This window comes from Paroedura picta, chromosome 4 (genome assembly GCF_049243985.1).
Source record: "Paroedura picta isolate Pp20150507F chromosome 4, Ppicta_v3.0, whole genome shotgun sequence".
Lineage (NCBI taxonomy): Eukaryota > Metazoa > Chordata > Lepidosauria > Squamata > Gekkonidae > Paroedura > Paroedura picta.
In genome coordinates, this window is record NC_135372.1 from 69680109 (window position 1) to 69704754 (window position 24646).

Sequence of the window (24646 nt, forward strand, 5' to 3'; positions counted from 1 at the left end):
TAGCCTGTTTGTGGACTGCTTGCTATGGTGGCTTTTTAAAACGGTTATGTTTAACCAACAACCCAAAAAGTTTTGCAGCATGCCTCAGCCATAGGCCTTCTGCAGTACTTTAGCCACTACTTTGGGAGCATGCTGTGTGGTTCAGGTTGTATGCTTGCTCCTTTTTCACTATTGTCTGCTGTTGTCCACAGAGACACAGATGCCAGGGACGGAGCCCCGCGAGTCTCCAGCAGCAGAGGATGTGGAGAGCGATTCGGGGGCATCTACAAACCTTGGTAAGTATTTTTGACAATCATGGGGGGGGGGTGTGCTGTGTAAACTGCTTTGTGCTTTTCTGTTTGTGCAGGGGGCAGCAGCCCTGCTAGGAGAAAGAAGAGAGTCCCTCTACGTTGCTGGTGTAGGTTTTGAAGCTTGCTTTGCCACCATTTGGTCCTAAATCATGTTTTGTTCTTTTTTGCAGATTTCATACCCGGCACGCAGGAGGAGGAAGAGCGTGGGGTGCCTGGACCTCCTGCCCAACGCAGGCGGCTAGATATTCAAGAGGGTGAGCATTCATGAACTGTTCCCTTCTAACCATAACTGAAGGACAATGTCACAAACCACTAACCATGTGCTCCCTAGCCATTGTTCAGAGTCTTGCTGTTAAAACAGGCAAACAAAAAAGCCCACCATGGGCACCATGGTCGGTGTTGGTTGTATCAATGGTACTAACAGTTCTGTTTCTCATTTTTACCAACAGAGGTTCTTTCGGAAGAAGTAAGTAAAAAAACCACCCCCGGGTCCTGCCAGCCCACCACCTCGAGGCGCGCTCCCGGCAGAGGAGAGACTCATGAGGGAACGCGCCAGGCTCAGGCGCGTCTCCCTCTTGACGAGCGTGGGACAGAGCCTCCTGGAGCACTGCCAGGAGGAGACACGGCGTGCTGCTGCCGCAGACCAGGCCATGCTCGCCCTCCAGGCCCAGGAGGGGAAAAAATTGAGGGCTCTCATCAGGGACTCTAACCAATCCCTACGTGAAAGCGTGGAGGAGGTTAGACAAATCCGCAGACTTATGGAGAGGGCGGTCGCGGTCATGGAGACGGCCAACCCTCCACAAATAACCGTCCACGTCCCCCCCCCACCCACACCAACTCCACCACCTCCAGCACCCACCCCACCAACCCCGTCTCAGAATGCCTCCACACAAACACGAAGGAGGACTGTTCTCGGTAAGAGAATAATCAAACCGGCGGACAAGTTCTCCCCCTCATAGTTTGGGCCAGTTTGTCTTCGTAAGTTTATCTGTGTTTGTTGTTGTTTGAAAAATAAAGTTTATATTTTTGACTCTGTCTCTGTGTACCCTACTGTGGAATTAGGAGGGCCGAAAGCGGCCTCTCTAGTGAGTGTATTTATTCTGGATCTGTTGTGTGGGTTGTAGGTTGGAGGGGTGTCAGTTCAAGGAGTTTTTGGAGTGTGGGGTGAAAGGTGTGCGAGTGTAAGGAGTCACACTGGAGTATTTTTCAGAAAATTTGCAATAACATTTTATTTTCAAAAACATTTTAACAGGGGAAAAACATTAGGGAATGTAACTTGGAGCCCCACCAGCACCCCCACCCCCCCGGAAAACCAACTTTTTTTAACAAATGTATATATTTAACAGGGGAAAAACATTAGGGAATGTAACTTGGAGCCCCACCAGCACCCCCACCCCCCACCCCCCTGGAAAACCAACTTTTTTTAAACAAATGTATATATTTAACAGGGGAAAACCATTAGGGGATGTAACTTGGACCCCCCCCACCACCCCCCACCCCAAAACACACACAGAAAACAAAACTCAAGTCCCACTGCTACCCTCACCAGCCCCTTTCCCTCCGGCCTCTGCCATCTCCCTCATTCTTCTGCCCAACCGGGTCACTGTGCCCCTGACTTTACGGCGGAACAGGTCTTCGTCCTCCTTCTTCTTCACTGTGTGGGAAGGAAAAACAGGTACACATTAGTGCCACAGATATTTCTTAATCTGGAGTTTACATGGATACAGTTTTTAGTGCCCTCAGCCACAGTATGCGGAGAGTTGGGCGGTGGGGGACATAACCTACCTTCTTCCTCCTCCCTCTGCTGCCTCTGCCTCTCCAGCTCGCCTCTAACTTCAGCCACTTCTGCCTGCCCTGCAAATGTGTTAAAAACAAATGATAAGCCATATATATAGGCTAAAGTGACACAACCCACACCCAAGCAGAGGTGCAGTACTCACAGTCCCTACGTTGTTGCTCTACGAGCCCCTCCAAAGATGCCAGCCTGGCCTCCATGCTTCGCATCCTTGCCTCAATTGTTTCTGCTATAGAAGTAAAATAAAAGTGAATTCAATCACACTTCTAATAAAAGCTTCACAGCAGGCTCCCTTATGGCTTCATGGGGGTACACACAAATGGGTCTCCCGTAAAGAATTATAACTCTCACCTGCAGCCTGTGATGAGGTGGAAGGCCCCTCTTCCTCCTCTCCCTCACGCTCAGCTGCTTTGGCCACTGCGAGCTTGACAGGAGATTGCGTGGCTGGGCAAAGTAAAAGAGAATTCATAAGTAAAAGCACGCAAACAAAACATAATACACAGCTGATGGCCACACCACAATCAGAGCCAAAGTGCATAGCAAAAGTGGTTTGACAGTACTGGCTGGCTATGTCAGCAGGAGTTGACAGCATCTTAATGCTTTCTCAAATATAACGGAAACAGTCGGGGAAAGAGGCATCTAGACATTCAATGCATGCTTTAGGGTGAAACATAACAAGGGCAGCACTCACCCATATGTCGCCTCATCTCCAGGGGGGGCTTCCCAGCCTTCTCCCAGATCTGGACCATCAGGTCGTGGAAGACCGTTCTTCCACTGGGCTGCGGGACCCCCCCCCCCCCACTGCTCTATGCTGTTGAGGAAGTCGAGCTTTATACGTTTGAATTTTGTCCGGACCTGCTCCCAGGTCCGGACGTAGCCCCTCTCCTTCATCCTCGCTGCCAACACCATGTAAGCACCCTTGGTGTGGCAGTGGGTGCTGGCCATAAGGCGGCCAACGCTTTTGGACTGGAGAACCAGCTCCAAAAGTGCCTCAGCCTCGGCGCGCTGCCAGAAGGAGCCCTTCCGTGGCTTCGGCATCGTTGGACTGACGGTTGGGCAATGAATCTGCGTTGCTCTGATCGGCCACCCCAATTTTAAATGTATCAAAGGTGCCCACCAATGAAATTAGTCCTTGGAACATAAGTGGATTGATCCTCCTGTTTGACAGGGGTCGCCAATACTTCCTGGCTACCCGCCTCCCCAACCTTTCCCTGTTCAGCGCTTCCGTATTGTGTTTGTCAATTTCAGCGGGGAGTTAGCATTTAGGTCTGTCAAAGTGCTTTTGGACCAGAGAATCCCCGTTTTTTTTGCTGGCTAAAAAGACAAACTGCACAAGACAAGGTTAAACAAAGAACATAAAACTTTATTTAACACCAGACTAGAAAACACGATCAAACACGTCTCCTATTTCTGTATAGGTGAGTGGCTATAGCGTCCCGAACCTTGCACCCCTCCGCATAGATCCTTTTTTTCCTGGCTTCAGGGATGTCTGGTGTATCCTCAAGGACTAGAGGTTCTGGTTCAGCCACAGGGAAGGGGATGTTATGTCCCTTGTCCTCGCAGATGTTGTGCAAAATGACACATGTGATGACCAAAGGAGTGACATTGTCTATGTGCACATGGAGTCATGACATCAAGCAACGGAACCGAGACTTCAAACATCCAAAGGCACGCTCCACGACATTCCTTGCCCGGGAGTGACTGAGGTTGTAGTAGCTCTGCACATCTGTCCTTGGATGCTTATAGGGAGTCATGAGCCAGGGGCGTAATGGGTAGGCTCCATCCCCGAGCACCAACGCCGGCACACGCACGCCCTCAATGGTGGCGGTGGGGTTTCCTGGAACAAAGACCCCTTTGTCCATGGTTTTCCTGAGGTTCGATTCCCTGAAAACAAGGGCATCATGCCTCCTCCCACTCCACCCCACCTTGGCATCTATAAACCGTCCGGAGAAGTCCACAGTTCCTTGCAGGAGAACAGAACAAAAGTCCTTCCTGTTCCCGTACTCCTTTATGCTTCCCCCGGGTGCACGGATAGGGATGTGGCTTCCATCGACGGCCGCAAAACAATGCGGGAATCCAAGCCTGGCAAACCCGTCCATACTCTGGAATAAGGGAAAGAAAAGAATAGAAACCATGGCATGTCAGCATGGGGTGCATCGCGTATTCGTTGCTCACCTGTCAAACAAGAAAAAAAATTTAAAGGGCAAAGGGGATAGAATGACACTCACCGCTCCAAGCCGGTCTCCGAGGCACACCACTTTGCTGTACAATTCAGCCTCCATGGCGAGGCAGAACTCCAGCAGGATCTCGCCAACCGTTGTGACTCCTAATCCGAATTGCTGGGCTACTGTCCTGAAGTACTGCGGGGTGGCCAAGTACCACAAGGCGGCTGCCACCCTTTTTTCCACTGGAACAGGGCGCCGCATGACAGTCACTTGCCTTTCCATGCGGCCACGGAGAGCATCCACGAGTTCAAAAAATGTTCCCCTCGACATTCTGAAGTTGGCAATCCAGTGGTCATCATCCCAGCGAGACCACACAAAATTTTCCCACCAGTCAGAGGATCTTTCATCGACCCAGAACTGTCTGGGGAACCGGACCTCTGCCAGAGCTTGCCAGCGTTTCTTAGCCGCCATTGTTGCCCTTAGAGAACGTCTTCTACTGGTGGTCGTCATTCTGGCCATACGTTGTCGGTAGTCCTCGATAGCAGTCCTCCTCTGCGACACCGTGGTGTGGATACGCTGGACTACTGCAAGCATTTGATCCAACAATTGATAAATAATCCTCTCCATTGCAACGTTAACCTGTGCTGCGGCCAGTGGGCTATGCAAACAAAAGAGTGAGGCCGACCACATGTCTGCCTAGGTGCATATAAGCAGGTAATCTGTGGGCGTGTACTGTGGGCGGGGATTAACCAATCAAACATATCAATGCATCAACCTTTGGTTCATAGAAAACAATATAAAACCCGTTCCGAGGGCGCCAATGATTTGACGATGAAGCGTTGCTACGGGGTTTTCGGGTTTTTTTTTAAAAAAAGGGGAACCCCACCAACTTCGGATTCTGGGTGGAGGTCAAAGGTGTCCCTGCAGTTTGATTGACGGGCACGGGAGGCCAGAAGCGCTAAAAAGGGACCTCCTTTGTAGCGATAAGACGGAGACCGGAAGCCTGTGGGTTACGAAAGTGACGAGAAGTGAAAGTGCTAAATTCCGCAAAAACCGCAGCTGTGCGTTACGGGCACAGCTAGTTACATTTCGCTAGTTAAAGTAGCGCTTTCACAAACAGCAACCAAATAGCCACTTTGAGCTCTGTGCGAAATGGCCCTTAGTGTTGCCAACCTCCAAGTGGAGAAGGAGAAACTGTTGATTCCATGAAGTGAAAGCCAAAAAAGAATCAATTGTGGGCTGTACAATAAAGTATATTTATTCAGTCATAAAAGATAGAAATGTCTATATTGTGATGAACATACTTGGTGACATATATAATAAGAATATTCAATGTAGGCTAGAGGTATACAGATAATATGACTACATATTAATTGCAAATTATTATTGTAGAAGGAGTAGCCACCTAGGAAGGTACTACTTTTGAAAACGAGGCTAGAACCTGGGACCTTATTTTGGCAAACTCCGTTTCTTTCTGTTTGTTAGACATGGAATGGATATCTACTTTATAAATAACAAATTAATTTTATTATTGAATAAACAGACTTTATTGTACAGTCTACTATTGGTTCTTTTTTTGGCTTTAACCCCCATGTGGATTCTGGAGATCTGGAATTACAACTGATCTTCAGACTATTGATATTAGATCCACTGGAGAAAATGGCTCCTCTCTTGGACTGTATGGGCATTATACCACTCTAAGGTTTCTCTTCTGTTGATGCTTCAAAAATCTCTGGTACCTAGATATGACCCTGGAGTACAAATCTCAAGGCTAACTATTTACCTACTTATAGTGGTCAAACCCCCACCCTTGAAAAATTAAAGACTGAGGAGAAAATGGCCAGAAAATTGCCTCCATAGTGATAGATGAAGAATGTCTCCATATCTATATCTTCTTTAGCACAGAGATTAGGGAAAATTTCTAAAGCATCACTCAGAAGTGGCATAACATCCTCTCCAAATTCACCTCATAGCCTCCAATATCATTTGACTGAAATTTTCTTGGCTTTGCCTCATGCCCAGTGCCAAAAATGGGTTCTATATTTAAAAAGCTTGACATATGATGGGTGTGGGATTCTTTGGGACTGTTTCACAGATTTTTTTACATTGAATCTGATTGTGAACAGTCACCACCAAATGTAGTTGTAATTTGATATCCTCTGTTATTGTGCTCTGAAGTTGCATTTGCTCTGATCTTGAGTCAAAACTCCCAGAAATTGCCATGATGAAAACCTATGGGTTGAGTTAGCACAGGAAAATCCAGCTATGCCCAGCAAGCATTATCAGTGTCTGAGGACTGAACTCAATTTCCCCTGATATGAGCAGTGAGGCTGGATGACAATAACAATAGATTGTATCCTACCATGGGGGAGAGAAAGAAGCCTTGATACTTGGTCTGTGCCTCAGGGATCTGCTGTGCTAAACTATGATGACTGGAACCAGTCCAGTATTGCTTTCAAGAGCTGAGAAACTTTCCAGCATTCCCTGTGAATAATTCTGTCTTCTAAAAAGAAAGGGTAAGAAAATATTGTAAAAGATGATTATAAGTTTTTGTTTGCTGAGTGTCAGTTACAAACTCCAGGGCCTGTTAGGAATGCTGAGTTGGCCCTTATCTTGGTATTCTAGCGGCCTGACCTTGCCTGTATTCAGTAGGATGTGTTTACCCAGATGTGAAAAATGCCCTCTCTGTGGCACCTTGAGAAAACATAGTATAATTTTTCTTAGTAAATGGTGGCATAGAACCTTTTAAAAAAAACTGAACTTGGATGTGGTAAACATAGAACTACAGTATTGGTCTCTTTCAGTGCAATCATTGGTCTTCTGCACTGAATTAGATTTATTACTTGTAGCTACTAGGCAGAGCTATTACAACTTTGTATTTTAAAAAATGAAATTAATTAGTTAAATATCCACATAGGTTTCTGTATAGCAAAGACTTTTGATAAATCTGGAAGAGTCTTCATTGTTGTTCATTTAAAATTTTGAAAAATAAACATTTCATCAACATATCAAAAACCTATCTTGGGCAAGATAGTACACTATCAGCTGTGTTTCACATTTCTTTTTGCAAAGAAAAGGAATAGGCTGAACTCAGGAGAAACAGAATGGAAAAATAGTTTTGACAGAGGTAGTTCATATTGTACTGAAAAAATCAAGCTGACAGTGGGGCTAATTTAGGACACTTTATATCAGTTTAATGTCTGATTAAGAATATTTAGTTTATTAACTTTCTTAGCTAGCTCTGCTCCTTTGACATGCAGAAAGTTTGCAGGTGAAACATTTCCCGATATGGAGATCACTGGTTATAGCACTTGCTTAATTTCTCTGCATCATATTGCTATCAGTGGATAAATTAAAGAAAGCCCAATCCATGGAGTTGCCAGCTCCAGTTTGGTAAATATCTGGAGATTTTGAGTGTGGGACCCGAGAAGGGAGGGGTTTGGAGAAGGGAAGGATTTAAAAGGAGTATAATGCCATAATGTTCATTTTCCAAAGTGGCAATTGTCATCAGGTAAAGTGATCTCTGTCACCAGATCAGTCGTGATCCCAGGAGATCTCCACCAATACATGGAGGTTGACAATCCTACCTATCCTGGCCAGACTGCCACAAAATTTAGGAGCCAGACCTTTTTTTGGTCTATGGGTTTCATATTTTAGAAGAAGAGCTGTTTTTTATAGCCTGCATTTTTCTACCCTATGGGGTCTTAAAGTGGCTTACAATCACTTTCTTCCCTCCACAACAGGTACCTTATGAGGCAGAATTCTGAGAGAACTGTGATTGGCCCAAGGTCATCCTGCAGGCTTCATGTGGAGGAGTCAAACCTCGTTCTCTAGATTAGAGTTCACTACATTTCATCACCACACCATGCTTTTAATCTGCCCCCATTATTGCTTCACAAGACTTAATCTTTGACTCTTTGGATTTTCTTGTGATACAAATGTTGTCACAAGCATAAGGAAATGTAGAAGGAATACTGATTGTTATCACCACAAGAAAAATCTTATCTCTAACCTACCTTCTCCCAGTTTCTCATAATTTCCTCACTGATTTTAAAAGCTTCATTGAACCAAATACTGGAGCCAGTATAGAAACTGATGAAAACATGAATTCATCTACCACCATGGAAAGTCATAAAGTTAGAATAGAAAAAAGCAATGACAATAACTTCATACACCTACATTTTTATGCCATACCAGAAGACTTATTCTGATGTGTAAATGTAAATAAGCTTTGTACTTTGTACAAACTGAGGATTGTGAACAGACAGTACAGTACAATAATTGTTAAAAATAGTAGGCACAACAATAGCCCCAGAGACTTATCGATGGGGCCCTTTGCTGCCACAGGGAAGCCAGCGTTGGAAGGCCTGGTTGGACGGAGTTAGACTCACCGCCCCAGCATCTGCAGGGGGCAGTGTCAGTCATCAGAGCCGGGCAGCAGAGGGAGGGGCCAAGCAAATGTCCTTATAAGGGACAGAACTGCGTCGCTCAGCCTCTTTCCCCTCCCGGCCCCTGAAGAGGCTACCCACGCTCCCACCCTATTGTTAAGTGCTATAGTAGGAATGTTAATTAAAGATTTATAGTTATTGACTCTGCTTTTTGTCACACCTGGCAGTTTTTAAGCAGATGGCAGATTTTTTATAGGGTAGCCAAGATTGTGCACTGCCCTCCCTTGGTTTTTGGGCCCCCTTAAGGGAATGTGTGGATGCCAAGCCTGATTGAGGGCTCACATTTCTGGGTGGTATGGGAACCTGACAGAGGCAGATGTCCAGTGGGTTCCCCATGTTGCCACCTCCCACTAGCCAGCATCCCTTGGTCCATGTTCCAGGCTGGATAACCTAGGGATCTTTTTTTGGGGGGGGGGCGTGCTGCAAAATGGCTGCCTTGCAGTTGGACGACCGCAAAAGGGCTGGATCCGGCGCCCAGTGCTATCCACACTCATGTTTATAAAGGCCGTGGCTAATTTAATTTCAAGGTGAGAGTCCAGTGTCCTCATTAAAGTGATAGTATCCCTCCTGCAAAGCAATTAATTTTCTAGGTGCTTTGACAACTTGGGGACTGATATTTGTCAAGCCTTGATCAAATATCATCAAGTTCAAAGACTTGACCCTGCTTGTCCTTCCACCTGAAGTATATTCCACACAATACACATAAAAGTGTACCATAAATAAAGTGTCAGTGAGCTAAGCATTTTGCGTAAAAGATACCAGAGGTTATGAAACAGCAAAACACAGGGCTCAGATCAGCAACCATTGTCCAGATGCCACAATGGAAGACACAAAATAACTTCTCAAAAATTTTAAAATTACAACAAAACCATGGACAACATTGATCTCCACTCTGGTCTGGGAGGAAAGTCTACTCTTGCGTCCATTGTATTGACAAACTTGGTCCTGGGCATGTAGCAAACTCATCTGCAGATCATCTCGTCTTCAAAGACAGCATAGGCTAGAAATGTTTGGAGTGTTTGAACGTAGTGTATTCTTCTTCAGTATGGCTATTATTAGTAGATACAATCTTCTGAGATTCCTTCCTGCCACATGAAGCTCAAATTTCAAAAGAATATATAATTGTTGGAGATAGAATATCCCCTTCTCAAGTTAAGAAAGATAATGTTCATTTCAAACAGCGTATCTCCTTAAATGTCAGATTCCAATAAAGCAATGGGTATGATTTCCGGCTATTTATCTTACAGCCACATTCTGAAAGTCTTTTTACCCACATAAAATCACTCAGAGGAAGGCTGGATGGCAGCCTGAGGCAATTGCAGAAACAAAACTGCATGCCTGTGGAGTAACCTGGATCTTTGCTTGTGGGTAGAAAAAGAAACCACAAACAATTTGAATGAGGATCTGGAAAAGAGCTACTGCTGTGGATTATATACTCCAGCAGGCAGAATAAAGGACTCAATATTGCTCAGATGCAAGAAGTCCTAAACATTTTTCAAGGTGACTAATAAGCACTGATGTGAGATCTGACAGCTTGTAGCTCCATGAATCCTGACCATAATATCTTTCTACTGCAACTAAAAATTCTGAAGTTGTAGAAAGCATTAAATAAGAGATCAGTGTCCATTGTAAGTATCCCAAAAGACATAATTACTGTCAGCTGTCCCAATGCTCATAAGCAGGAAAGCTAGGCCTGTTATCATGGAATAAAGGCCTGTTATCATGGAAGAACAGAATGTTGCTATTGTTGTATCACATAGACATTTGTCTGGTGATGAGTAACATTGTATTGCAGCTGCCTAGTATAGGATTACAGGAGTACCAAGGTAGAGGTCCACCTACACTCTCTGGAGAAAGTAAATGACTGGAGATACCTTTTGGGACCCAACATTCTCAATTAATAAAACTATCTGTAACCCCTTTGTTGCATGTAACTGAATAAAACATCTTTAAACTGAATTGCTAATTTTCATTTTGTGCAAGAGTTGAAATCAAAGGATAAGTTTAAGGCTAATGTGCTTGCTTTTCTAATGACATTTGAGAAAGCACTCTATCTCAGATTTTTTTAGGGACAGAGAATCTCTTGACTAAAAACACTACAACCCCCCCCCCCCCAAAAAAAAGAACATTATAGTCTAGCAAACAAAATCTGTTCAGAGTCCCCATTCCCAGAGAGGTGAGACTGGCCTCAACCCGGGCCAGGGATTTTTCAGCCCTGGCCCCAGCTTGGTGAAATGCTCTGCCAGCAGAAATCAGGGCCCTGTGGGACCTTAATCAGTTCTGCAGGGCTTGCAAGACCACCAAATTTATGATTCCACCAAACTTATGATTGAGGCCATGAAGAGAACACCCATAACGTCTATTGGTTGGCTTTCCCTGAAGAAGCCTGAAGAACTCAAAAATCCATCAGAACATCATGGGAAGAGAGATCTGCCCAAATACATATACCCCCTTATTAGTAGTAGTATGGCAGCTTTATTGCCTTCTCTTGAAACTATTTCTCACTCAACAATAAATAATAATAAACTGAGACTGAAACTAATAAGCAGGCAATTTTTGTTTGTGTCTTCTATCAGCAGCATGTGAGTTGGAGCCAAAAATCTCTTTTGCTAACAGTGGAACTTTCTTCCAGTACCTACCAGAGCCTTCTGCAGTACAAGGAGCTTTGTTCCAGCAAAGATGTGTGCTTGGCTGGTACCAGTGGAAGTCTTCTTATATCAGAGGTGGCCTATACTGTTAATGGGACAGAACCTTTTGCACAGGAAATTAAGAAGTGGAACAACTTACCTCTGGACAAGCATTCCAGCCCCTCATTAACAATGATGATATGGGTTTGGGAATTGAATAGCCTATTGGAGGCCTTATGTGATGGTATGCCATATCAGCTGCAGCAGCAGCTGCAAATAAAAAAAATATTATTTATCACACAATGTAGACTATAGATATGTACACAATTAAAGTCATTCCTCAATGATTTGGGTCTTAGGGCTAGTGGTGAACTGCCTGGTTTCATGGCAATGGCATAATAAAGACAGGATCCCTTATCACACTGACTTTTAACTTATGTACCATGGATTGATTTCCAGCTGAATGGAATTCAAATGGAATTTGAGAGGTTCTTTTTTGGATGGCCATTTGTAGAAATGAAAATAAAAAGTATTAAACTATGTAAGTACTGCCTGTGGATGAAAAACATCTTCCAAAGCAAGCCACATCAAAGTGAGATATAAAATTAAATCCATCATATCAAGAACATGTCATAGCAGTTCTGATCTGGCTTGGCTGAAGCTCAGAACTAAATACGAAGTTTGAACCACCCTGATCTTGTTCCACGATCAAGGAAGTGGATTAAAATCACCATATCACACATAAGCAATGGATTTAATGTATTTAATATGTTTTCTATCCCATCCTTCCCTTTACTTGACCAGCAGAGGCAGTACATACTTTCAGAATCTCTCAGTGCAAGGAAATACATCCATAGTTTCATTTTGTTTATTTTGTAGTTAAATGTTTATATTCCACCTTTTCCTATGCCCAAGGTGTTTTCCAAGAACATCATAACCCCTTCCAACACCACTGTTAAGCTGAATCCACTTTCCCTGTCTTGACAAAGTTTTGAATGGATATTTTGGAAATTGGAGCAGAGTTTGCAAAGCAGCTTCCACCAGCCAGTGCTTGGCATTCCAACCACATCTAGATCCAGAAAGACTGTTTATACAAGTCTTGCTTTTATTAGCTATAAAAGACTTAGAGAAGTTACTGCAATTTTAATACACTAGGTTAAAACAGCAATCTTGCATACTTTTTTAAAAACTGAAGATGCCTTGCATCTAAATTGTTTTGGAAATAAACTTTCTGTACAAAACAGCTTTGGTACACATAAGTAACAAGGTATGAAGTCTTTATTATTACTATTTTGTGAATTACTTCAGGCAAGTGTTCTAGAGAAACAGAATAAAAATAAATAAAAATAAATTAATTCACACTAATTGTTCACTTCTTTATAATACACTTCTGCTTTTGTACAGCACCATGCAAAGAATTTTAAGAAATGGAACTTCTTAAACTTGGAGGTTGGCAATCCTACTTGCAAAACAAAGTGGTCAGGATGAATGCAGATTTCATTTATAGAAATACTAGGCTTCAAAGGACTGGCTTGGAAGGGGCCGGGGCAGCCCCTCACTCCCTCTCCCTGGCAAAGCCTCCCTCACCCGCCCCCATCCCCCGCGAGTCCCCGACTTCAGCGCTGCCCTCGGAGCAGGCCCACCATGACAGGCCTGTTCCGAGGGCAGCACTGAAGTCAGGGACTCGCAGGGAGGGGGTGGGCAAGGGAGGCTTTGCCGGGGATGGGGTGGGGGGCCACGGCAGGCCTGCTCCAAAGGCCGTGCCAAAGCTTCCCCGACCGCCCCCCCTTCCCCATGAGTTTAAGCTTTGGCCCATCCCTGCCGGTCGCCAGGCTTACCTGCTGTGTCCAGCGGGGTCTGTGTGGGTCGGGAGGCGCTGTGCGCCTCTCGACCAGGGGTAATGGCAGAGGAGCCAATCGGAAGGCGCAAAGCTCTCCTGTTGTCAGTCCAGAGCCAAAGGGCCCTGTTTGGTATCCCGGACTCGTCCCTCCCCCACCCCCCTTGGCCTTTTATTTATACCACAGAGCAGTATAAAGATAGTGACGACCGAATGTATTCTGCTTGGATGAACACCTGACTGATACCCATCTGTCCCAACTATACAAATACACAAGTTAGCTCATTGATATGTACATAAACTTGTTTTACCCACATGGAACATCTTAGATGGATTGTGACGAATATTTGTTGGCACAGGAATGTTGACTCTTTTGAGTTGTTGTCCTATGAAGAACCATTCATTGACCCTCATTCCACAGAAGATGTTCTAATAAATTGTATTCATTAAAGAGAGAATGACTGAGCTACTTTCAATAGCTAGCCATGTAGATATATTGGCACCAGAGTTCAGGCGTCTAAAGCAAGCTGCAGTCAACACTGCTTTTGCATCAGATAAATATTAATTGTAAGGGAAATTTTCAAATAGGGAAATAAACCCTAAAATATTTGAGTGAGTTTCTGTATGCGCTACAGCCTCCTGCTAAAAGAAAATTGCCTGAGAGTCCATCTATGTTCTGTCTCTGTCTCTATCTCTGTCTCTCTCTGTCTCTCTCTCTCTCATACATATATGTGTGTGTGTGTGTGTGTGTGTATAGTGGTGGGAAGCATCTCAATGCAAACATATTTTTGCCTTATAGCAAGAGTCTGATAAAATCCTGTTTTAAACTGATCTATCACCAGAGCATATTGCATCTGAGGGTCACCATAAGTTTGCCTTCTTGAGGTTTTAACTCCAATAGTTTGATTCTTTAAAACTACATCAACTTCTTTACAGCATTTGTCGCAGAATCTTTGCCACCATAGCAGAGATTTACATTTTTTTAGATCCATTAAAAAAATACACCAAGAGGAAACAGTGGGAGTGTGGATTTGCTTGTGATTGTACCTTTGCTTGTGATTGTACCTTACAATGATTCTGAGTGTATGTAATGTGCTGCCATGACATAGTTTCTGACATAGTGATCCTATGAATTAATTACCACCTCTAACCTCCAGTCATAAATGGCCTTCATTCTCAGTGTTCCCTTTTTAAACTAGGTAGAATAACAAAAATGGTAAGCAGCTATAACGAATGGAGGGATTCGTACTCCAAATGAAAAAGGTGTATGTTCTCAGACTACATCTCTTTTTCACACACGCACACACCCTTTGTAATTATCTATTCACATGAGATTTCATGGAGTCAGCATTACATGCCAGCTCATGCACATGTATGGGGGTGTTGGCTACAGTTAATCTACAATTGTCTCTCAGATGGTTTTAGCATATCAACCATCCAAGGCCTTTGAAGAGTGGGACTTTCCCCCTTCCTCTTCCTAAGGAAACCCACAGAGCCTCTCTTGCAAAACTGCCATCCCATGAGGCGGACTGTGTGACTGGATGCATGTGACCGACCTTAATTATCATTATCATGGGGATTTGGTGCCTACCTAGAGAGAAGAATAGCATTTATATTGCAGTACAGCAACAATATGTTAAAAAGTAATTTATGAACAAGCCAAAGTTAACACACCTGAATATAAAACACACATCTGCAGAATAACATTTGAAGTAACTAGTTTAGTTAGAATTAATTCCTTTCCTGCAATCTGAGTCCATCATGCAGGTATTGTAGCTGTTTGGTAACCATTACAGATAATACAGGAAACTCAAACAAAGATTTGAATATTTGTATAGCCCTACTATATGTCCCTCTAGACTTTCCTCAAAGAATGAACTGACCTTTCTACAGCTCGTTTAGAAAGGAAGCTATTCCAGTGATCCTAAATAGTTTAATCTTTCAGATTTAGGCTGGTCATTAAGTGCAATTCATCTTCAGGACAGATCTTTAACTACCCAACACAGTCTGTATCTGATAGATAAACACCATTGCAGTGGTCTAATTGGTTAGCACTTAGTGCTTAAGTAATGGGTTGTTACCTTTTTACTTCAATTATGTCTGTACTATAAAACTGAAACAGTTTTTCAGCCTAGTCGCGCTTTTATTCTTTTTAATATGCTTGTTTTCCACCTTCCCATCTGGCTTCCAGCATTATTTCAAAAAGGTGAAAAGCTCATCCAGCCTGAATATTAAAGATAATTGTAGTTCTTTTTAAAAAGTTAAGATCAGTGTTGTTTTTAAAGTTTTTATTTAAATCTTGGTAAAAAATAAAAGTTTGCCTTTCCTGACTTGGGGAGCGGAATAAAAAACCGAAATAACAACACTGGGTAAAAGGAAGGTCATGCTTTACTAACCGAAAGTCTGAATTTCAAGGGTACACATTTTAAATCTTCTTGATGCCTCAGAGCAAGTAAATTTCCTACCCAAGAAAGCCATTGGCTTCTTTTCTGGCCAACTCCACTCCAGCTCCAAGCTCTGGTCCCAATTTTCCATTGATCCTTCCATTACCCAAAAGATGCACAAAAGAGTCCATCAGCACAGAAATAGAAATTTCTGCTCTGCATTGTTTGTTTTGAAGAGGATCATGTTGGATACTAGTAACCAATTATTAACAATCCTTAGGTTGGCAGACAAGATACTTCTGTGTTTGGAAAATGAAACATGCAGAGCCCTGAAGGTGCTGGTTTCCAACTTCATATATTCTTCTACATATAAAAAATCTGTGCAAACAGAAAGTTAGTTCCACAAAAAAGAAAGGCTCTGCCCTCTGCCTTTTCTTGTGATGCTAATTTTCTGCCTGCAGAGATTGTAACATATGGGCACACTTCAAAATCTGACACCTGCAGTCTGAAGTGATGAGTCTATTCCATTATTTCAATGTTCTACCACCATGGACAAACTACATGAGAGAGACAGAATTACAAAGACAGAACTAGATGAGAGAGCCAGCTTGGTGTTATATTTAAGAGCAGCAATCTCTAATATGGAGAACTGAGTTTGATTCCTCACTCCTCCACATACAGCCAACAGGATGACATTAGGTTAGTTAGAGTTCTGTCAGAGTTGTTCTTGCAGAGCAGTTCTGTCAGCGCTCTCTCAGCTCCACCTACCTTACAGTGTATCTGTTGTAGGGAAAGGAAGGCAAGGAAATTGTAAGCCTCTTTGAGACACCTCTGAGTTGTGATAAGCAGGGTATAAACACCAACTCTTCCTCTTATATTTTGGTAATTACATTTTAATATTTTTAAAAGGTACTCATTTTATATAAAAATATAAAATACTGATAATGCAAGATAATGTTTACATTTCTGATTCTTATTGTCTTCCCCTTCTCCCATATATTCAAGACTTTACCAGAAAGTAAAGCTTTACAAAATCTGGAAAGAAAATAAATAAATAAACAACTCCAACATATGATTACAGCCAATAGACTTGTTTACATCAGATATTGAAAGCAAAAAGTTTTCTCAAAAATTCAAAATTAATTATATACCTTAATTCATTAAAATAATGGCTAACCAAAACAATCAGGACATATATAGGTTAGAACTTTATTGGTTAAGAGTGATGGTGGTAATAGACAACATAACTAGAGCAATAGAATCTTTTCTTTGTTTCTTGATCATTACAGAGAAATGAAACAAACTGAAGAGGATGCAGAAACTATACCAGAAAAGTGGTGTTAGACATAATAAAAAGAAAACACTCCAGTATAAGAAATATTGCAAGATTGGGGGGGGGGGATTGAATATTAAAATGAACATAATTCCATAAATGGCAGAAAATATGTGAATCTGGATTTAATAAGCTCTCATGGGGAATGGGAAGAGGGGGGCATTTCTGTGGCTGACACCAACAAGGTAGGAGAACAGAGGTTAATAAATATATATCTTTAAATGAACCAGAGGAATAATGGTTTTGAAAAGCTAAGCACTCTGGCTGTCTCCGGTGGAGGAATGGAATGGATGACTGTTACACAAGACAAGTGAAGCTAATTAGTAAGAATCAATGGACTCATGCTTACAAACAGAAGGTTCAGGAGAATTCTTCAGACAGTATGCTTCTCTACATTTGGAAAGTGTCTGGCACTATTAAAATACTTGCCCGTTAATAATGACAACTGGAGACCTGAGGAAAATTTCAATTGGTTGAGGGGGCAGGGCACAGGGATGACAGAGACCACTTTTGTTCTCCCATGCCACTTTCCTTCCCCTGGATTTCAATAAAATTCAGCTATGTTCTGAACTGGTAGACATTAACAAACAGTGCACATGGGGCTTTTCTGGTGTATTGGATAAGCTTATTTATAGCATAGCCATGGCTATGAGGGTCTCCCAACTGTGAGTGTCTGATTGGCTTTGAAGTCACACTGGGCCCATGCAGGCAAGAAGATCATGACTCCACGGGCTCCCAGTTGGCTTAGCTGCTTTGATGGCAAAACGCTGATCTATGTGTGCTTGCCGTGCATTTCCGTCACATAAAGTTATCATTTGGATAGCAGTATGCACAGTGCAAGTCCGGTTTGGAGATAAAAAACACTCCTTAACTCACCTGCATAAGTCCCTTTGCAAAAGTTATTCAATCTCCTTAGTGCTTGACTGCAACTTGGCAACTTCATATTGTAAATTAATATTAAAACCCTGTATATAATGTGTGTGTATAAAGAATTCAGCCCAGAGCTGCAAAGAAATGGGTGGTATAGAAATCTAAATAAATAAATAAAAAATAAAAACTGAGTCACTATTAGGCAAAGTAGCTGTATACCAGAGAGAAGTCCATTTTTGATGTTGGCTTGCTGTATTTCTTACCTGGTTTGAGGTGAGCAAATGGAACTTCACCTGTTAATAGTTCCCAGAGACACAAAGCGTAGCTGAAAACATCGGCTTTTACAGTGTACCGCGTACACTGTGTGAATACTTCAGGGGCCATCCAGCGCAAGTTCTGTACATCACAAAAACATCAATAATGCATTACCAGTATGCTTTGTTTCCCCACAAGAGAGTGGATCTTTTATCTATTTTTATATCAGTCTACCTTCTATGCTAAAAAAATTAATGTGAGGGGAAAATAGTGATATGAGTTATAATAGTGATATGGATATTAACAATAATCCATGCAGCAAACTGGTATAACTTTCATGGTGTTTTTAACCATAGTGTAGATTTTACTTTGTCTGCAAAACCAATACATCTTTCACTATACTCATTGCTGATATGAGAAGTTTCTCTGATGACTACTCTTCCCCCTCCCTAGAGTGTAACTCTGCTTGTGTAACAGACACTTCTACATAGATGTGCAACAAAACATCGATATGAAGATTTTCATAGCAGCTTCCATGCCAGAAACAAAGGAAACAATACTAATACTGGCTGATGCACAACAAAATACCTTGCATGTCAATCCTAGAATATGCTTGATTGTCATTCAGATTACCTAACATCAGTGTTACTGAGTTCCTTGGAAAATGAACGGCCGGTTTCCACTTCTCTCCCAAACCTTAATCTTACAAGGTATCAAAACAAGGAGAAAACAAAACAAACCTGGTGGTGGGAATGATTGATTTGTTATTTTGGAGGAGTTCTAAGCCTAGCTTCAAGGTGTAGATAGTCCTAAGAGTACTCAGTAGCATGGGTTGCTACTGGGATGCATGGGAAGTGTAGTTTCCAGTGACTCCTGGCTGAATGAAAACTATAATTTCGAGTCATCTAAGTGGGCACACTATTTATCCTTAGCCTCCTGGATTTACCCTCAGAGACATTTACTAGTTGTTTGGAAGCAGTGATAGCCTGGATCAAGCGGAGCCATCTGAAACTCAGCCCCTTCAAGATGGAGGTTCTGTGGCTCAGGTAGGAATGAGTCAAGAGAGGAAGCATGCTTGCTTTGCCTAGATGGTGTGCCACTTTATTATCTGCTAGGAGTGATTCTTGATTCATCCCTATCCATGGAGGCTCAGATCACTAGAGTAGCTCAACTGCCATTCTACCACTTTGCCAGGCCAAGCTACTAGCATTCTATCTGGCCTCAGAGCACAGCCACAGTGATCCATGTGATGATCAGCTTCAGTATAGTTTTCTCTATGTGGGCCTATACCTGTCCTTGACCCAAAAATTGTAACTGGTTCAAAATACTGTAGCTTGGGTGCTCACAAGAACGTCTTGGAAGGCCCACATCCAGCCTATTCTTAGGCAAATACATTGGCTAGCAGTTATATCCCAGTTCAAGTTCAAGATTCTGGTTTTGACCTTCAAGGCCATATGTGGTCTGGGCCTAGCACACCTAAAGGACTGTCTAATTGACTATAGCTCCCCCAAAATGGCTCCTCTCAGCTAATACAAACTGGCTGATTAACCCCAGTCATAAAGAAGTATGTCTAGCCAAAACTAGAGCCAGTGCCTTTTTGGTTCTGGTCCCTACCTTGTGAAATGAGCTCCCAGAAGACTAAAGATTTCATAGTGTCTGCAAAACAGAGCTCTTCTGCCAGGCTTTTGTTTGGGGCCAGTGAACAATGGAAACTGAGACCATCATATGGGGCCTTCCCTAAAGTAACTCACCCCCCAAGTGGGAGATGGGGAGGCAGAAACTAAGACCCACAGCTGGGGTGATTATGGAATATTTTAAGGGTTTTTAACTGGTTTTCTAATTTTTATATGTGGTTGTAACTCCATGAGCTGGCAATCCTGAAAGGGGCAGTATATAATATACAAAGGAACTGTGAGCTTTGTTTAACATTACAACCCTGCTGAATTCCTTCCATTCCCTCACAGGTACCATCCCATGCCTCCAGAAATTTCCTAAGCCAGACTGTGCAATCTCAATCATAACCAGTTGGCAGGCAGGTTCCTTAAGTGCAACATCCTTCTGTGTGTTCTTGGAGAAAACCAAGTTTTCCTAAGACTTCTCCAAAGAAGCCTCAAAGACCTGAGTTCGTTTTAAGGCAAGCTGGCGAAAGCTCGCCCATCACTAGTCACAAAAATATTCTAAACAGCATGCTACTATAAGAAGTAAATATTAATGATGATTACAGAGGCAGAACAGAAACTATTTGTGGGTCCAGGCAGAGAAAACATTTTGTACCCACTATTCTTGGTTGCCGTAAAAAGAGATTTCAAGCAGTTTACCAAGAATCAAAATACGAAAGAAACAAAATCAAACACTGTCAAGTGTACAATAGAATGTATGCTGGCAAAAGAAAATCCTAATTTTGTTACTTGCTTATAGGCTGAGTTTTCGCATACATCGTAGAGTAATTATCTTTAACAAGACAAGAAAAGAAGAGACAAACCCCAGGTTGTTTTGTCATATTGTCTTCATCCAAAGATTGCAGAAATCTGGATTCTAAGATTTAAAAAGAACAATATTGTCTAAACAAACATCACCAAATATAGGTGAACCTTTTTTAAAAAAAAAGTGGGGCCTGACATTGCTTATATATTTCTGCTGCATTAAACCCATCTAGAAATGCAAGGATACTTTACATGATTTAAATGAGATGCTTTATAAAGTGCAGTATTAATTAATCTGTTCATTTAAGAACACTAGTATCTTGCACTGGACTGCAACACAGGGGTTTTTATTCTATCTTTAAAATCATGGAGAAAGCCAGTGACAAAGCAGCCATGACTTCAGCCATATGTTTGTTCCTCAGTCCTGTAATAAACTTCTTACTTGCCATGCAAACTAGTATATTTCTATAAGGGATATTAGGAAAATGTAATGGTGGATGGATATGAACTGTTCAGAAAAAACAGAATAGATCGAAGAGGTGGAGGAGTGGCACTGTATGTGAGGAAAGGGCTTACCTGTCAGGAAATGCTAGTGAAGGAGAGCATATCTGCAGTGGAAAGCATCTGGGTGAAAATAAGCGAGGGGAAAACAAACAGTGTGGTGGTTGGTGTCTGCTACCGACCGCCTGACCAACGAGAGGATGTGGATGCTGCACTTTGTGAGCAGCTTGAGAAAATATCCAAACGGCAGGACCTTGTCATCATGGGTGACTTCAATTTCCCAGATGTGTGCTGGGAAACTAACTCTGCGAAGCGTCCTCAGTCATGCAAGTTTATGACCTGCCTGGCTGACAATTTCATTTATCAAATGGTAGATGAACCCACAAGAGGTTCAGCCATACTGGACTTAATACTGACCAACAGGCAAGAGTTGGTGGATGAGGTGAAGGAGGTGGGGCCCCTAGGGGGAAGTGACCATAGAATTCCTTTTGAGATGGGGAGCCAAGGAAGCTTGTAGCCAGACGCAGATGTTGGATTTTCGTAGGGCAAACTTTAATAAACTCAGAGACATGACGAGTGTCATACCATGGACGAGACTGCTGGAAGGGAAGGGAGCATGTGAAGGGTGGGCGCTACTCAAACAAGAGCTATTGCATGCTCAATCAATGACTATTCCAGAAATACGAAAACACTGCAGGAGCTCTAAGAAGCCTATTTGGATGAACAGAGAACTTCAAGAGGAACTAAGAAAGAAAAGGAAAATGTTCAGGAAATGGAAGGAAGGACAGAGCTCTAAAGAAGAGTACCTACAGGTTACTAGGCACTGTAGATCAATCATCAGAAAGGCCAAAGCTGAGAGTGAGCTAAGATTGGCCAGGGAAGCCCATTGTAACAAGAAAAGATTTTTCAGTTATGTGAGGAGCAAACGTAAAGTCAAGGAGGCAATAGGCCCACTGTTGGGTGCGGATGGACAAACTCTAACGAAAGATGCAGAGAAAGCAGAAAGGCTTAGTGCCTATTTTACATCAGTTTTTTCCCACAGGTCAAAGTGTTTAGGCACATCTAGAGATGGCTGTAGCCAAAGGATAGTGTCTGGGTGGCAGGTTAACATGGATAGAGAGGTTGTCGAGAGGCATTTAGCTGCACTGGATGAGTTAAAATCCCCTGGTCCAGATGAAATGCACCCGAGAGTACTCAAAGAACTTTCCAGAGAACTTGCACAGCCCTTGTCCATCATCTTTGGAACCTCTTTAAGGACTGGAGATGTCCCGGAGGACTGGAAAAGAGCAAACGTTATTCTGATCTACAAAAAAGGGAGGAAGGATGACCCAGGAAACTACAGACCGGTGAGTGTTGTGGGGAAGATAATGGAGCAGATATTAAAGGGAGCGATCTGCAAACAACTGGGGGACAATTTGGTGATCCAAGGAAGTCAGCATGGATTTGTCTCCAACAGGTCCTGCCAGACCAACCTAGTTTCTTTTTTTGACCAAGTAACAGGTTTGCTGGATCGGGGAAATTCGGTTGATGTTATTTACTTGGATTTTAGTAAAGCTTTTGACAAGGTTCCCCATGATGTTCTGATGGATAAGTTGAAGGACTGCAATCTGGATTTTCAGATAGTTAGGTGGATAGGGAATTGGTTAGAGAACCGCACTCAAAGAGTTGTTGTCAACGGTGTTTCATCAGACTGGAGAGAGGTGAGTAGCGGGGTACCTCAGGGCTCGGTGCTCGGCCCGGTACTTTTTAACATATTTATTAATGATCTAGATGAGGGGGTGGAGGGACTACTCATCAAGTTTGCAGATGACACCAAATTGGGAGGACTGGCAAATACTCCGGAAGATAGAGACAGAGTTCAACGAGATCTGAACACAATGGAAAAATGGGCAAATGAGAACAAGATGCAATTCAATAAAGATAAGTGTAAAGTTCTGCATCTGGGTCAGAAAAATGAAAAGCATGCCTACTGGATGGGGGATACGCTTCTAGGTAGCACTGTGTGTGAACGAGACCTTGGGGTACTTGTGGATTGTAAACTAAACATGAGCAGGCAGTGTGATGCAGCGGTAAAAAAGGCAAATGCCATTTTGGGCTGTATCAACAGAGGCATCACATCAAAATCACAAGATGTCATAGTCCCATTGTATACGGCACTGGTCAGACCACACCTGGAGTACTGTGTGCAGTTCTGGAGGCCTCACTTCAAGAAGGATGTAGATAAAATTGAAAGGGTACAGAGGAGAGCGACGAAGATGATCTGGGGCCAAGGGACCAAGCCCTATGAAGATAGGTTGAGGGACTTGGGAATGTTCAGCCTGGAGAAAAGGAGGTTGAGAGGGGACATGATAGCCCTCTTTAAGTATTTGAAAGGTTGTCACTTGGAGGAGGGCAGGATGCTGTTTCTGCTGGCTGCAGAGGAGAGGACACGCAGTAATGGGTTTAAACTTCAAGTACAACGATATAGGCTAGATATCAGGAAAAAAAACTTCACAGTCAGAGTAGTTCAGCAGTGGAATAGGCTGCCTAAGGAGGTGGTGAGCTCCCCCTCACTGGAAGTCTTCAAGCAAAGGTTGGATACACACTTTTCTTGGATGCTTTAGGATGCTTAGGGCTAATCCTGCGTTGAGCAGGGGGTTGGACTAGATGGCCTGTATGGCCCCTTCCAACTCTATGATTCTATGATTCTATGATTCTATGAAAATAATATTGCTGGGAACAGAAGTATTATATTACATAATTATGATTGTGATTATAAAGATACACTAAGAATCTCTGGATATATGCTGGCAACCGTCTGGATAAGCCTTTAAACATCTTTTTAGGCATTAGGAAATATTGGCACCCTGGAAGTGGAGAGGGAAGGGCATATTTCAATTGGGATACAAACAAACCTGAGGAATCAAGGTATCATGGGAAGGTAAGAAAAAAAATAATTAGGAAATACCCTCAACTCAAATGTCCCTTTGAGTTTATAGAAACTAGGTGTCTCCAACGGCATCCACCAATACTGTTTCTGACATCCACAGTTTTGATATTGCTGGGCTTTTATCCAGGAAAATTTCTTCTTGGCCATTGGAGATTTCCTTGCTGTATAGATTTGGCAGCCTCTGCCACCCCAGCCTGAAGATCTTTACTGTGTAACTGAAAATAACGTGTGGTAGCCATTTTGTGGCAGCGCCTCCCATGTTGTGTCAGAATCCCAAAGGTGCTAACAGAATCAAAGGTTAGTGTTACCCAAATTGGGTGAACACGTGTCCTAAAACACGTATCTTTGAGCTTGTGGGGAATATTTGCCCAAATGCTGCGAGAGGGGGGTAACTTAGTGTTTATCGGATCATTACCTATGTCTACGAGGGTTGATTACATCCGTGGGAACTCAAGGCAAACACAGATTTAAATGGTAAAATAGTAATATAAGCTTTTATTGAAAGGAAAATAACAAAAGGACACACAAATAGCTAACACACCTACAAGCAGTCATATAGAGAAGGGGGAGAACGAGTGGAAGGCTTGATAGTTACCTGTCCGAGGAGTGGTGGGTCAGAGGAAGAAGCACGAACCAGCGTGGGAGGTCCCGGGTTGGAAGACACTCAGAGTGTCTGTGTGAAGCCACAGTTTTTATAGGATTTTGGGAAGGGGGCTACGTGACAAGGCTCAGGTAAGCATGTGCTGGAAGTTTCTAGGGTCCCCAGAGATTAGGACAATACCTGGCCAA

General features: G+C 42.8%; 1 protein-coding gene across 1 annotated transcript in view; it reads right to left on the reverse strand.

Annotated features, from left to right (window-relative positions):
- The window catches only part of TNNI3K (TNNI3 interacting kinase), a 278050-nt gene that overhangs the window by 72451 nt on the left and 180953 nt on the right, over positions 1-24646 (reverse strand). Inside the window, exons 19-21 of the mRNA XM_077333331.1 lie at positions 20487-20539; positions 18013-18145; positions 11486-11595 (exon numbers count right to left, since the gene is read on the reverse strand). Coding sequence (XP_077189446.1) covers positions 11486-11595; positions 18013-18145; positions 20487-20539 — 296 coding nt within the window. The remainder of the gene's footprint in view (positions 1-11485; positions 11596-18012; positions 18146-20486; positions 20540-24646) is intronic.